The sequence below is a fragment of the Psammomys obesus genome, unplaced genomic scaffold, assembly GCF_907164565.1.
Source record: "Psammomys obesus unplaced genomic scaffold, mPsaObe1.curated_primary_1811, whole genome shotgun sequence".
Classification (NCBI taxonomy): domain Eukaryota; kingdom Metazoa; phylum Chordata; class Mammalia; order Rodentia; family Muridae; genus Psammomys; species Psammomys obesus.
In genome coordinates, this window is record NW_026596034.1 from 376784 (window position 1) to 390464 (window position 13681).

Here is a 13681-nt window from a genome sequence, read left to right on the forward strand (position 1 = left end):
GTGACCTGAGGTCGGTCCCAATTGTTTCCTGCTCCGTGGGGTTATCTCTCGACTGGAAAATCCAGTTTGTGATGTTCTGGGCCCACAGTTCAGTCTGAGACAGTGACCAGATCACGCTGGCGTGTAGATCTGGGCTGGCGACCAAGCACCTGGCAGAACCAGGATCTCTTTCGCGGTTTAGCCAGGTGAGTTAAAGCTGATTGAATCCCCCACCGTGGGGTATCCTCTCACCTGTGAAACACAATCACTTATGTTTTATGGCTGCGAGTTCTGATTGCACTGTGTCACTGTGCCAATCCTGCTGTGCTGCTGCTCAGAATGAGAGTCCTCCTGGTGCCGCCATCTTGCCCTGCCCCCGGGGCTAGCAAATCTTTTCAATCCTATAATATTGTGTTAAAACTTAACAGCAAAAAAATAAAGGACAAAAGTTTTATTTAGCATTAAACAAAGAACTAAACTTAGCCTGCAGCCTTTAGCAAAAATGGACTATTCTGGCCATACCAGATCTATAGGCCAGAAAAAAAAAAACAACAGCATTAAATCATTTATTTAGGTACTGTCAACCAGGCATACTTTTGACCTCCCCCAAAGGGTTGAGGAACTGTTATTAAGTTTTTTGTTAGACTGTACAAGGGTTATTATTTTAAAATACCTGATAAATTTTAAAATGTTTTATAGAATTTAACTCTGATGGTCCAAGACCAAACTTAGAGGTGTTGATTTAAACTGTCTTATGTCCACAAATATTAATATAGTCAGTCAGATTTTAAAATATCATCAATTGAAGTCTAGAGATAAACATATACACACATAGAGACACAGCTAAGGAACACAAAAATCCGACATTGTCCCCTTGGAGTAACCAGACTACTCAGATACCAGGATTTGACTGGCCTGGAAGGAGTGGACTCCCTCGTGGTTCCTCTCCAGCTTCCAGATGGAGAGCAGGCTCTAGCAGCCTTCTTTCTACACAGAATAGGGTCCTAGATTAGGGGAGCAATTAAGGGCTCTTTTTCCCGGAACTGGGGCATTCCCCAAATTTTCTTGATCTGATTGGAAACTCTCCAAGTTTTCCAAAACCAGAGACCAAAACAGACAGCCAACACACAAAAACAAAACACAGAGACAAAGACACAAAACAACCGTGGTACCTGCTTTTTAAACATTTAAATATATGTACAGAGCATAACCATGATTTTAAGTTAGAACTAGAAAAACTCAGAATTTATCAGTAAACACAATTTAATCTTTAAAACTAGAAGTGGCTCCATCTCTCTGGTTTCTTCTGTCCAAGAGCTTGCTGAAGCTGACACTGGCTGAAGCCTGTGGGAGGGGGCAGGGTAAACTGCCGCTCTGCTGAGCAGTCCTGAATCCTGCTCAGCTCTGCAGCTGGAAGAGGCAGGTCTTAGGCCAATTCTGAGGGTTTGAGTGAGCGAGCATTCTCATCCACCCATTTCTCCACAAGCCATCCAAGCCTGGCCCGCAATAGAGGAGTGGGAAGGAGACAAGTAGTGTCCCCGTTCCTCCTGCTCACTGCACTTCAGCTCTGCTCCACGTCCTTTGCCCCGGCCCACCTGGAGCCTTTTTTCTTTGTTTTTAGGCAGAAGGGAAGCAGCACAAGGAAAGCAGGCTATGAGACTTAGCAGTTTCTTCCCCTGACTCTGTTTCATCCTCACTATCTAGCTCCTAAATAATTTTTTGCTCTCAAATTACAGAAATCTGTTTGAGCTCCTTTATGAACACTTGAAATAACCTTAGAAGTATTTTTTTTACTAGGTAACTCTTCAACTAAATAGCTTTAGGTCTCCACTAAATTACCTTTGCTCACTACTTGGCTTTGGCTTCAGTAAATAGCTTTGTCTCCACTAGATAGCTTTGTTTGACTTTGGCTTCAGTAGATAGCTTTGGCTCCCAGCATAACAGCTCTCATCTCTGAGCTCCATGGCAATTTTACCTATGTCTGTTAATGACACTATACACACTGACTTCATAGTTAATATCATGTACTCATTGAGTACTTGCCATGTAAGCAGTATGCAAAGAAACATAATTAGGTCAACCATTCTTTTGCTACTTTGCTAGTCAAAATAGACTAGGCTTTGATGAACTAACAAAAAAAATCTACTCTCCATAGCTGATGACAACCAAGATTTCTCACTGTTTTCCAGGGGTTCTGATAACACAGCAGGCAGCTGAGCTGATAACCTGCTCTCAATTTTCTCTTCATAGCTGTTTGGCCAGTATCAGTCACATATAAGTAGCTGCAACAAAGATAGCTTGTAGCTTTCCCATGTGACGTAAAGAGGGCCATTTGGCACACTAGAAGGATACTGTTAAGCTGTTTAGACTCTTGGTGTTATATCCTCATTTTATAGGTGGGAAACTGGGATGCAGAGAGAATAAGCACTTGAAGCAAAAGCATGAAGCTATTCTAGGAACTGTGAAGACCTCCATCCCTTAAGCAGTGAGGAGAAGAGGGGAGTATAGAGCCAGGTCAACACACTGATTCCTGCGAAGGGTTTTCTGTGGTTCGAGTGCCATCTCTGCATTTTCCTAGCTCATTAGGGACTTGGCTTCAATGTACTTCAGTTTCCTCCTCCAAAGATCACCAACAGTTTTTACCTCAAGAAATGGTTGTTGAACAATAATGTGTGCCTAAAATACAATAAGCGGTACACATTGTCAGTAGCACACTATTCACTTAAATCTCACTCTCATGTCAACTTTCAAAATATGACTCAGACACTCCAAAGAGACATTTCAGCTGCATACAGAAGCACTGGCTTGCTCTGCAAAGGAGCTGATGTTGCCCCCAAGAATGAGATTCCAAGGGACTCATAGTTTTTAATATGCATGCTACCAAAGAGGGTGAAAAACTTGCACCAATATCCAAATCACACACACACACACAAAAAAAAAATCTTTCTTTTTAAATTGTGTTTTATTTTTATGTGCAAAGGTGTTTTGCCCTCATATATGTCTGTGAATTATGTGTGTATATAGTGCTCACAGAGGCCAGAAAAGAGCACTGGCTCAATTGAAGCTGGAGTTACAGAAGGCTATGATTCACCATGTGGGTGCTGAGACTAGCAGCTGGATCCTTTAAAGAGCAGCCACTGTGCTTACCTGCTGAGCCCTCTCTCCAACCTGCAAAGCCACAGAACCTTAATCTTAACTCCATAGTGGCAGTGTCACTAGTCTATAAAAGCACATGAGGAGTTAAAAAAGGAATGCTTCTTCTTCTCCAGAGGAGGAAAGAAATGTCATCTATTTGGGCAGGAAATCATATAGGGTGGATGAACAACAGAAAGCACTGAGTATGGGAACAAGTGTGACCTGGTTTGCCATGACTAGTAAGAACCATGAGGACATATTCATATCTCAGCAGCGCAGTGTGCTTCTGCAGCCTCACTGTCTTAATCCCTTTTCTGTTGCTGTGATAAAAATACCCCCCACAAAAGCAACTCGGAGGGAAAGGGTTTATTCTGGCTTACAGTTCCAAGAGAGCATAATCTATTATGATGAAGAAAATGTGGCAGCTGGATACTGACTAGCCATGTTGCAGCTACACTGAGGAAGCAAAGAAAAGTGTTATTAATGGGATTTTTTGATAACAGTTAAGAAATGCTAGCACTTGTGTTTTGTCGTGTTTGGCCGGCTGGCTGGTTAAAGTTAGTTTATTTGTTTGTTTGTTTGTTTGTTTGTTTGCTATTTGTTTTGTTTTGTAGGGTTTTATGTTTGACAGAACCTTTACATGTAGCATAGGCTGGCTTTGTGCTAAAAATTCCTCAGCCTTGGCTTCCCATTAGTGAGCTTATGGATGTGTGCCATGATGACAAAGTTTCCCTCTCTTTTTCTGTCTCTCTCTCTCTCTTTCTCTCTCTCTCTCTCTCTCTCTCTCTCTCTCTCTCACACACACACACACACACACACACAAACACACACCCTGAGGGGGGAGGAAAAGAGATTCTGATTCTCTTACAAACCCCATTTCCATAAGATAAAACGTTACCAATTATAACTGAATCTTGGAGCACTGAGATAACTTTCCTAAGACTGGAAAGAGAGAAAACCTCCAGTCTTAGAGTGTGAATTTTCAATGTTTTTTCCACCGTGTATAGGACAGAACTGCAAGGGAACTGTGGTACTTCTCTGTAGGGAGAGACCTTGTCTTAGTCATCTTTGTACCCAGTTTCAGCACAGAACAGAATGGAAGAAGGGGGTGATATAATGAGCGCTCTATTTTCAGAAAAGAAATCTGGCAGCAGTGAGTAGGATGAAGAGAACAGAGGAGCCTGGCAGGGTGGAGAAAAGTTTAGATGTTATTACAGTAATGAGAAAAGTCACAAGATGATCAATGGGGAGCCACATGAGAAGGGGGAGGAAGAGGAGGAGGAAAAGGAAGGAGAGAGAGAAGCAAATGAGACAGAGGAGGCTGGGAAGGCTAGTGAATGGAACTTATAGTCATGGGCAGGTGGAGGTGGGGGTAGACCCTTCAATGAATAAACACACACTCACACAGCAAATGTTTCATGATCATCAGCTCTGCCAGGAACTGTCATAAATACTCAGGGTGCTGCGATGAGAAGCAAAGGAGGGCTTTGCTTTCATTGAACTTGTACGTTCATTGAAAAGTGTGCTGCTAAAGGGTCTACAGAGAAATAGAATTAATGAGAGATACACAGAGCTATGAAGCAGGAAGAAGGGGCGGCAGAGGGTGACACAAAGGAGGAGATGGAGGATTTCCAAGATTTGGACTGATTGGATGTAGGGCTAGAAGGTCTGAAGTTGCTCTGCTGGGTGGACTTTGGGTTGCATACTTTTGGGCAGGAGTTGATGCTTTAGTGGAACAGGATTATCTTCTCTGTGGAATGCTGAGACCCTTCAAGTGCTTGGATAAGATCCACCTAGATCCTAAGATTATCTGCCCACATCTTCACAACAGCTCTGAACAGCCAGGCAGCATGGCATTGCTAAAGAGATATGTGGGATGCTAGTGTGAAAAGTAAATGCTGGCCTCTGTGGAGACTTGGGTAGAGTCTTCCATGCTTAAGTAGACAGATCCCCATTTCACAGATGGTTGAGGACATTAAGCAGCTTTTCTAAGTGTTAAGAAGAGCTAAAGGTTGGTCCTGCTGCCAACAGGCCTCCAACATATGTGCAGAAAACATGTGACAGATCCACCACCCAGGAATAGCCAAAGGACCAAAATGGCAGGTTTTTCCCATGAGCCTGGTTAGCAGGCCTAGAAGAGAACCTTACAACCTCAGTATGGATTCTAAACCTGGGGGAGAGAGCAGTCAACGTTGTTTTGGGGGAGGGGCAGGGAGCCAGCTTCACCCAGCTTGGATATCAGTCAGCCTCTTTTACTAACAGTGAACAATATGGGAGATCTGTCTTCCCCACAGTACTGCAGTGAGACTGTTCAGCTTGGATGTTCCAAGAGCCATTTTGCTCATACCCCTCATTCTGCCAAGAACATTCTTCTCTCCCCTTTATGTGTGGGGTGACTACCACTCAGCTCTCAGCCCTGCCATTTCCCCGGGTGTCAGTGTACCTAAACTCTGACAGAATCCCCACCCCAAACTGTGTACTCAGCTGGGAATTTTCAATGAGTGATCTACTTACATTTAATTTTATTTTACAAAGTTATTTTATCAGCCTCAGTCTTAGAAGAGGAGCACAGTCACCAACATTCTCTGCCAATTCTAAGTGTTGAACACAACAAGTATTAGTATATATATATCCATGAAAACATTGAATGCATGAAAGCATGGCTCCAAGTAATGCATCTGCAGGGCATCCTGAGCAGGAAGCTGCAAACAGAACCATGCAGCCACAGTACTGCTCATGTGTGAGTGATGTGGCCTAAGGTCAACCAACCACACATGTCATGCCTCAGGAGCTATCTACCATGTTTTTTGAGGCAAGATTTCTCACTGAGACCTGGGGATTGCCATTTTTAGACTGGCTGACCAGTGTCCACTTGCAATCCAGCTTCTTCTGCTTCACCAAATGAGGGCCAGGATGATAAGCACAGGCTACAAACTCTGGCTTTTGACACATACCCCGGGAGATCAAACTTGGATCCTCTAGCTTGCACAGCAAAAGCATTATCAACTGAGCTCTCAGCTCTGGTCCCATCCCACGGACAGCGTAAGCATCCTCAGGATTTGTGTCCTTCTGTATGAACTTTTCTAGTTAGATAGTGCACCTTTCTTATGGAACTGAAAAGATCTGGGCAGGGATGGCACCTTCTAAATGACCCTTCCCCCTGAAAATGAAGAGTTGTAGCTGTTCCTGACCCCAGTGGGAAGTCCTAACATCTTCTGCCCTTTGAGGAGCCTTTGGAGTGAGAAAGCATCTGGTGAAAAACCACCCATGAAGTTTCCAAGCCATCTCCTGAGCCAGGCTGGAAGTTCAGATAGTGCATTGTCTTCAGAATAGCCTTCCCCTGCCAGACCGATGAGGCCTTACAACAGCTGTCATTGATCCTGACAATATAGTTGAGCAGAGAGCTAGAGAGACAGTTATGTTATCCACAGTGAAGCCACGGGCCCTTTCCATTTTCTGACTTGTCAACCAACAGACCTCCAGAACAGCTTCAAATACCTGTCGTGTCACTGGATGTTTCCAGAAGCTCCTCTGCCCTTCTGTGTTTGAGGACACATAAGAATGTGAATCAGCCTTTACTTTGCAGATAGCTTCTGATTGTGGCAAAGAAAGTTTTAGGGGGGCCGGCTTGTTAAGTTTCCTACCTACTGCTAGGTGTGGCTGACATACCCCGCCCTCTGCTTCTCTCCCAGAGGTCCTTGACTATATAAGGCAAACATCTTGATTCCAGTTCCAAAGGCTCCTTTAAGCCCTTTTTCCCTTTCTCTTTTTCCTGTTCTCTTTCTTCCTTTTCCCCACCTCACTCCCCACCTTTAAAAAATAATAAAATAATAAAATAAAAATAAAAAAAAACTTGGAAGAGTCCATTGCAAACCTCACAGGGCACTCTTGTTATCCAGGCAGATATGAGGTCAAATAGCATGAGGAAATACTTTGGCCCAGGAGTCTTAGCTCTGCCACTCATCAGTTGAGGGACCTTGGACAGGGCAATGGGCTGTAGTAGTCTAGGGAGTGCCTCAGTTACCACTGCTCTAAGATGTACGGTTCTCATTCCAGGCATCTTTTCCACAAGTCCTGTGTTGACCCCTGGCTTCTAGACCATCGCACCTGTCCCATGTGCAAGATGAACATTCTTAAGGCCCTAGGGATCCCGGTAAGCACAGCAAAGCCTGGAGCCTTGTCATGTCTGTCTTTTCACATTGCCCCAAAACAGGAAGACAGCCTATTACCTGGATTTTCCACTCCCCTTTGTTACCATCATCCAAGGAACTCTGTTTGAACATCCTCCTCACCTTTGCTCAGTCTGATCATACCATGTTCACCATTTGTGTGTGAGTCAAGGAAGCTGCTGCTTATTTAGCTCATAGGCATCTTTTCAGGGGTGTGTGAGGCACCAGAAGACATGCAATGGGTCAGTTAAATGCTAACAGTGTCTCTGGTTATCATGCCTGCTTTGTCCTTGGGGCAATCTACATACCTCATTCTGGGTGATTGCTGCCGCCTGATCACCAAGCATTCAGGGGGAGCTCTCCCTACCCCCAAACCCCACCCAATGGGAGGAGAGGACCAGAATGAAGAATGCAGCTCAAAGCACCTGCTAAACTCACATCTCTGGAGACTTTGAGCAAAGAAGTCAGAGGCAGTCAGAGTCACTTAAATCCAACCCACCCTGCCATCAAGCTGCTCCTCACAGCCATGTGTTTTCTCACATTTAGTGACTCTCTCTAGGGTCAGAGTCCTGCCAGCTGCCTTGGTGTTCCAGGGAAAGCATTTCCCAGGATTGTATTGAGTGAACATCACAAGCGGTGGCTAATGAGACATCAGCTGCTGGGTGTTGTCCTCTCTGGACCTATGAGGACAGGAAACAAGCCAGGCTTCCAAATCCAAGCAGCACACAGGGAGATGTGAGGAAAAAACATGGGCACTGTCTGAAAGGAGCCTCCAAACCAAACACAGAAGGCAGCCCAATCCTGCACACCCACACCCACCTTGCTGCCATCTGTCAGTTGCCACTCCTGTTACGACAAAGAAAAAAAAGAATGCTGATGGTCCAGGATGTTACTAAAGAATGAGGGTCGGATCACATATCAAAGTGTTCTTGTGTGCTGAAGGGCTAATTAGGAATATCAGAGGGCTCTGTTGGACAGCATGGCCCTGGACCTGCTTTGGCTGGCTTGGCTGCCTTGTGCCAGCTGCCTCAATGGCAGTTGATCCAACAAACACAGAGCCACTCAACAGGTGGGAGCTTTGAGTGAGATTTCACACACAGTACTAAATTCTCAGACAAGTGTTGCGCATGTGCAGTGCTTTCAAGGATCAGCCAGTCACGGTGAACGTGGAGCATAAGAGGAAGTATGTCTACCAGACACTGGTGACTGTCTCTCATGTTTCTGGCTGTAACTGATTGTTTTAAGGAAGAAGGAAAATGAGTACCTGTTTGCTTGCAAGTGTGTGAGTGCTTCCCTGGATGCATGGGTGTGTTCACATGTATGTGTGTGCAACTGAATGTGTACATGTATGTATGTATTCCTGCGTGTGTACATTGTGTGCCTGTGGACTCAACTGAGTTTGTTTTCTCTGCCAGTTAAAGAATCAAAAGGCAGGAGCTATCTGAAGCACCAGGGGTAGCAGCAGAGAAAACTCAAGCAGGGAAGAAAGTTGAATGAAGGCATCTATTGGAAGTGAAGAAAGACCTGCACACAGCAAACTCACAGAGAAAAAGATGGGGGGAGCTGAATATCCAGTCTTTTCCTGTGAGCCTCTGAAGTCTTTCTCCCCTACTTTAGAGTTGGTCAGTTTGAAGACAGACAGGCTGGTTGATCGGTCTGAAACTGTTGTGCAATAAAGTCCTGATTCAGCCAGTCATTCAGCCAGGGGGCCCTGCTGGTAGGAGACAGAGGCCAACAGGAAGATGCTCCAGGGAATGCCTCTCCCAGGATTGCATCAAGTAAACACCATTCCTGGGAATGGTGAGACACCATCTGCTGGGCACTGTTTTCCCTGGACCAATGAGGAACAAGGCAGCCACCAAATCCATGAAGATGAGGAGGAAACACAGGAGGAACAAGCTGGTCATCTTGGAGACCCAGCACTTATCACCTAGCTCTGGCACCTCTCCCTATCTGTTTCTCATATGCATGCATACATGCTGTGCTCACATGAATGTGTGTGTTGTGCCCTTATGTGCAAACATGCAAGGGCTTGCCTGTGAATGAGTGTGTGCAGACAAGTTCATGTATGTTCATTCATGTGTGCATTGTGAGCTTACATGTATGTTCTCACACATGTGCTTACATAACTGTATTGTACACCTGCATGTATGCATATAGGAATGTGCATCATTTCACTTACTCCTTGTGACTCCAGACAGTGTCAAGGCCTTCCTGTCAGCCCTGCTCCCTTTGGTCAGGACAAGAATGAAAGGAAACCCTTGCTCTGAACTTAAATTTTGTGTTAAATATTTGATTCCAGATTTTTTCTCATGAAAGTATAATTTCTTCAGAAGCTGCTTCTAGTTGAATTCCAAATATTGATATTTCTAAAATAGAAATACCGAGCGCCTTTTGGCTTACTTCCAAACTAAATAACATTTTAATTTTTAGCAGTTGGACACTCTGGCTGAAACTCTGATTCTTTACAAGTCTGTGTAAGATTTGACTTAGCACACTCAACTCCCAGAAAAAATAAATATTAGTAACATCTTTGGGCTTTGCCAAGGATTTTCAAAAGCCAGCTGAGGAACATAACACATCCATATTCACCCCATAGAACAGAACATTCTCTTGAAGAATGAGGCACACGCATGGTGTGGCTACTCCAGAAGCATCAAGGCATATGTCCACCCTCTGTCTCCCTAGGCTTTCATTTGTCATGGCAAAGACAGATTCCAGATCTCGGAGGAACTTAGGGCTTGGTTCTGTTCTATCATGCTGTTGTCAGGGAGCACTATGCCCAAAATGCACCAGTACAATAATTTGTTTCATTCTTAAACTTTGCAGGGTCCAGCACACAGCTGTGTTAATTGGGAAGCATTTCTAGTACCAACACTTCTTTAAGGCAGCTTAAAGAAATGCTCTTAATTTTCCTTATACTCTAGTTTAGTTTAGCCCTGTCTTATTCAGACAGAATCTCCCTAAGTAACCCAGGTTGGTCTCTAACTTGTGATCCTCCTGCCTCAGACTCCCATGAATCTCTGGGATTTCCTGTTTAAGGACCAATGGAAAGAGCCCATCTCTGCACACTGATACCAGTTGGTCCTGCACCTCTGCATCCCTGACTATGCTTAGTGCTTGTGTAGAACTGGAGCCTTTCGGAGTCTTGAATGCCATCAGTCTCAAAATCAAACTTATGAGTTACACCCCAGTACACCCTTGGAAGAGTATCAGGTCACAAATGACTTAGTTGTGTTTTTGACCCATTTAACTATTCAAACCCAGTTGTTTTAGAAGTACTGTATTTGTTTGTATTTTTGTTTTGTTTTGTTTTTAGCTCAGTGCACATGTACCAGCTGTGGTAATCAACAAATAAACATGAGTCAAAATCCAAGAGCTGGAGACAACATTTGTAGTTTGTGTTTCCCCCACAATAGGCTTAAACAAGGAGAGCACATCTCATGGTTGATGAGTTCCTCATAGCAATGCAAAATCCCCTATTTGCCAAAAGAAATATTAAAGGGAGAAGGAAGGAGGAATTTTTTATTTCTAAGAACTTCATACACTCATAGAGTGAACTAAGAAGGCTTCATTATTTCCAGAAGTTTTCTATCTTTGGCCTACACTGTAATGCTTCATCCCCCATGTACACATCCGGTGCAGGTCTTCCTTACAAAACAGTAGTTTTTCTGAATTCTTCTTGCAACTGTCACAAGATCTAGGTGTCAGAGGTCAGGACACCTTCTACATCATTGTTTCTCCAGATGTGAATAGGACTCTAACCCCCATTGAACAGAAAATGCTGTGTAGCTAGTGCAGTCACCAGTTTCTCATCATTAGCCACTGACTTATCTGATGAATTTCCCCATGCTACCTTAATTTCAGTGCCCAGACAAAGTTTGTTAGCAAAGAGCCTTGGGTATGGTCTTTAAGCAGTATGATTTTACCTTTCTTCAAGAGGTAGAAAAATTCCTGATTATCTCCATAGGCTGAATATAAATTGTGAGGCCAAATTCCAAGCCAAAGCTGTCACACCTACTGCCATTGACCATTCCACTAAGTATCTCTGCTCCCTCTTGTCTGCAAAGGACAGAGCAGAGTTTCTCCCAATCCACAAAGTAAGAACTTTGTTAAAATGTGTTGTACCAAAACTGGGACATAGAAAAGAGAACCACCAATATCAACAAACAGAATCACAATTTCAAAGATTACACAGTCACAGTTGCACATGCATGTGGGCTGTTGATGTATGTGAGAGTGATTCACATTGCCTGCTCCTAGAAAATGAAATCTCTTCCACCCAAAAACCTGCATATCCCAGGTTTGGACAAAACTTCATAGTTCTTAAAGTATTTTTTCTCAAATCCTCCAGTCATTGATGTTGGCAGGATTCTAATACTCCTAAATTTTGAAAGCAGAAATCTGAAACTTACATAAAATACTCAAATCTCTATTTACTGAGCATCTAATCATTGTGGTATGTGCCTGTGCTGCTCATTGTGGTCTTGTGAACAGAGTCTTGAGAACAACACTTTGACAAACGACCACTTGAATCCAAGTCTCATATGAGGCAACACAGGGTCAAAGACCTTGGAAGGAGCTCTCCTTAGAAATGGTGATGCTGTTGGGAATTAAGAGATTAGCAGTCATGAAGGGTCAGTTTCCATCCACCTTAGGATGGAAACAGGAGGATGGTAGGCAAATGTCATCCTAAGCAGAGAGACAGTTGTTGTGTGTGTTGATTAATATTTACTACTGATATATCTTCTGGTAAAGCTGCAGTTAATCCTAAAGAGCTGTATAACCAAATCACCACACAGAGACTGGGTTTATTTAGTTAACCTAGAACACAGTGCTGGGCAATAGTTACTCCCTCCTAAACCTCTAAGCCCTCATAGTTTCCTAACATTTAGATTTTACCCATTATATTTGCTTTTTGTAAAATCTTAGGTCTAGTTCATTCTCTACGTAGCTCCAAGATCCCTTCCCAACTCTGCTCTCCTAGCTCTGCTCTCGCCCTTTTTTCCTCCCACTCATTTCCTGTCCTCTGGCTCCTCCCCTCTCCTTGCTCAACATTGTATCTAGTTGCCTTATTTTGGCCTGTTTACACAAAGTTAAGACAGGCTGCATAGAATAAATATCACAATGCATATCCGGATTGAAACCAGAGAGTGGGGGGGAGGGGATCCGCATTTGAATGAACAAGGGTAAGGTGTATACATTTCAAAAGAACATTATACCAACAGACAGTATAAGATGAAACACCGAACGAAGAAAACGTGTGTACTCTCTTCCCACAGGCTGATGGTGAGACCAGAATAAGAAGCTGGGCTAGGCTGTACACTGTGTTTTGTCATGCCAATTCATATACCCTGTTCCTTATACAAAAAGAAGACTCTTGTTTTGCTGTGTTTGTGCTGGTGACAGATGTGGTCGTTGATAGTGTTCTTGCTGTAATTGTTGTTGGTATCCTTGCAGTGGTTGATGTTGTAGTTATCAGTGTTCTTGTGAATGTAGTTATAGATGTGGTTGTTGATGATGGTGTGGTTCTTGTAGATACTGTGGTTGTTGAGGTTGTGGTTGATGTTGTTGTTATTGTAGGTGTTGTGGTTGTTGATGCTATTACACAGGAGCCTCTGGTGACAGAGCACAAAGGAGAAAGGAGACCAGGTGGATACAGAGAGACTGATAGTTGGGAGAACATGTTGATAAGAATGACTGTTCCCATTCAAAATCAACAAATGTAGTCAACAGTGAACTGGTCATTCTAGAGCCTGACTTCTGACATGTTAGTTATTGATAAATCAGCTTCTGATAGGGAGAGCAAAAGCAAAGGGGCAGGAGAACAGACAAAAAGAATGAGTTGACTTTGAGGAACTGTGGGATGATGGCAGCTTCAAGATGACAGTTGCAAGTGTGATCCTCAAGAGGCAGCCCACACACAGCACTGTAGATCTCCTGTGTGTTCTCCATATACCCATTACTTACAGGGCTCCTCCTTTACTGACCTATGAATATAGCACTATCTTTGGGGTGTCCATTCAGTGCAGAGAAATCTCTTCACTTGGCCTTGGATGTCATGCTCTGCAGACTCTGAGAGTAAAAAAAACATGGAATTATTATCTTTTGTGACAAAGAAGTCAACTTACAAAACAAACAAAGCAACAAACAGAGAAAACTACAGAGCAAGTTCAAGGCAGCCAAAGCTGCATATTGGAGGCAGGAGCCTCCAACAAGAAAAGAGACAGAGACAGAACTGGGGAGAAGGGGAGTAAAGTGTTTGTCTAATATGTGATTAAGACCATGTTAAGTATTTTTCTACAGCTGATTTTTGGCTCATGTTTTTTTTTAAAAAGCAGCCTCCAACCCATGTGTGTGTGTGTGTGTGTGTGTGTGTGTGTGTGTGTGTGTGTGTG

The 13681-nt window shown here is 43.6% G+C and overlaps 1 protein-coding gene across 1 annotated transcript in view; it reads left to right on the forward strand.

Moving 5' to 3' along the window:
* The window catches only part of Rnf150 (ring finger protein 150), a 252755-nt gene that overhangs the window by 216067 nt on the left and 23007 nt on the right, over positions 1-13681 (forward strand). Inside the window, 2 exon segments of the mRNA XM_055620948.1 lie at positions 7171-7267; positions 12566-12935. Of these exon segments, the coding sequence (XP_055476923.1) occupies positions 7171-7267; positions 12566-12935 (467 nt within the window).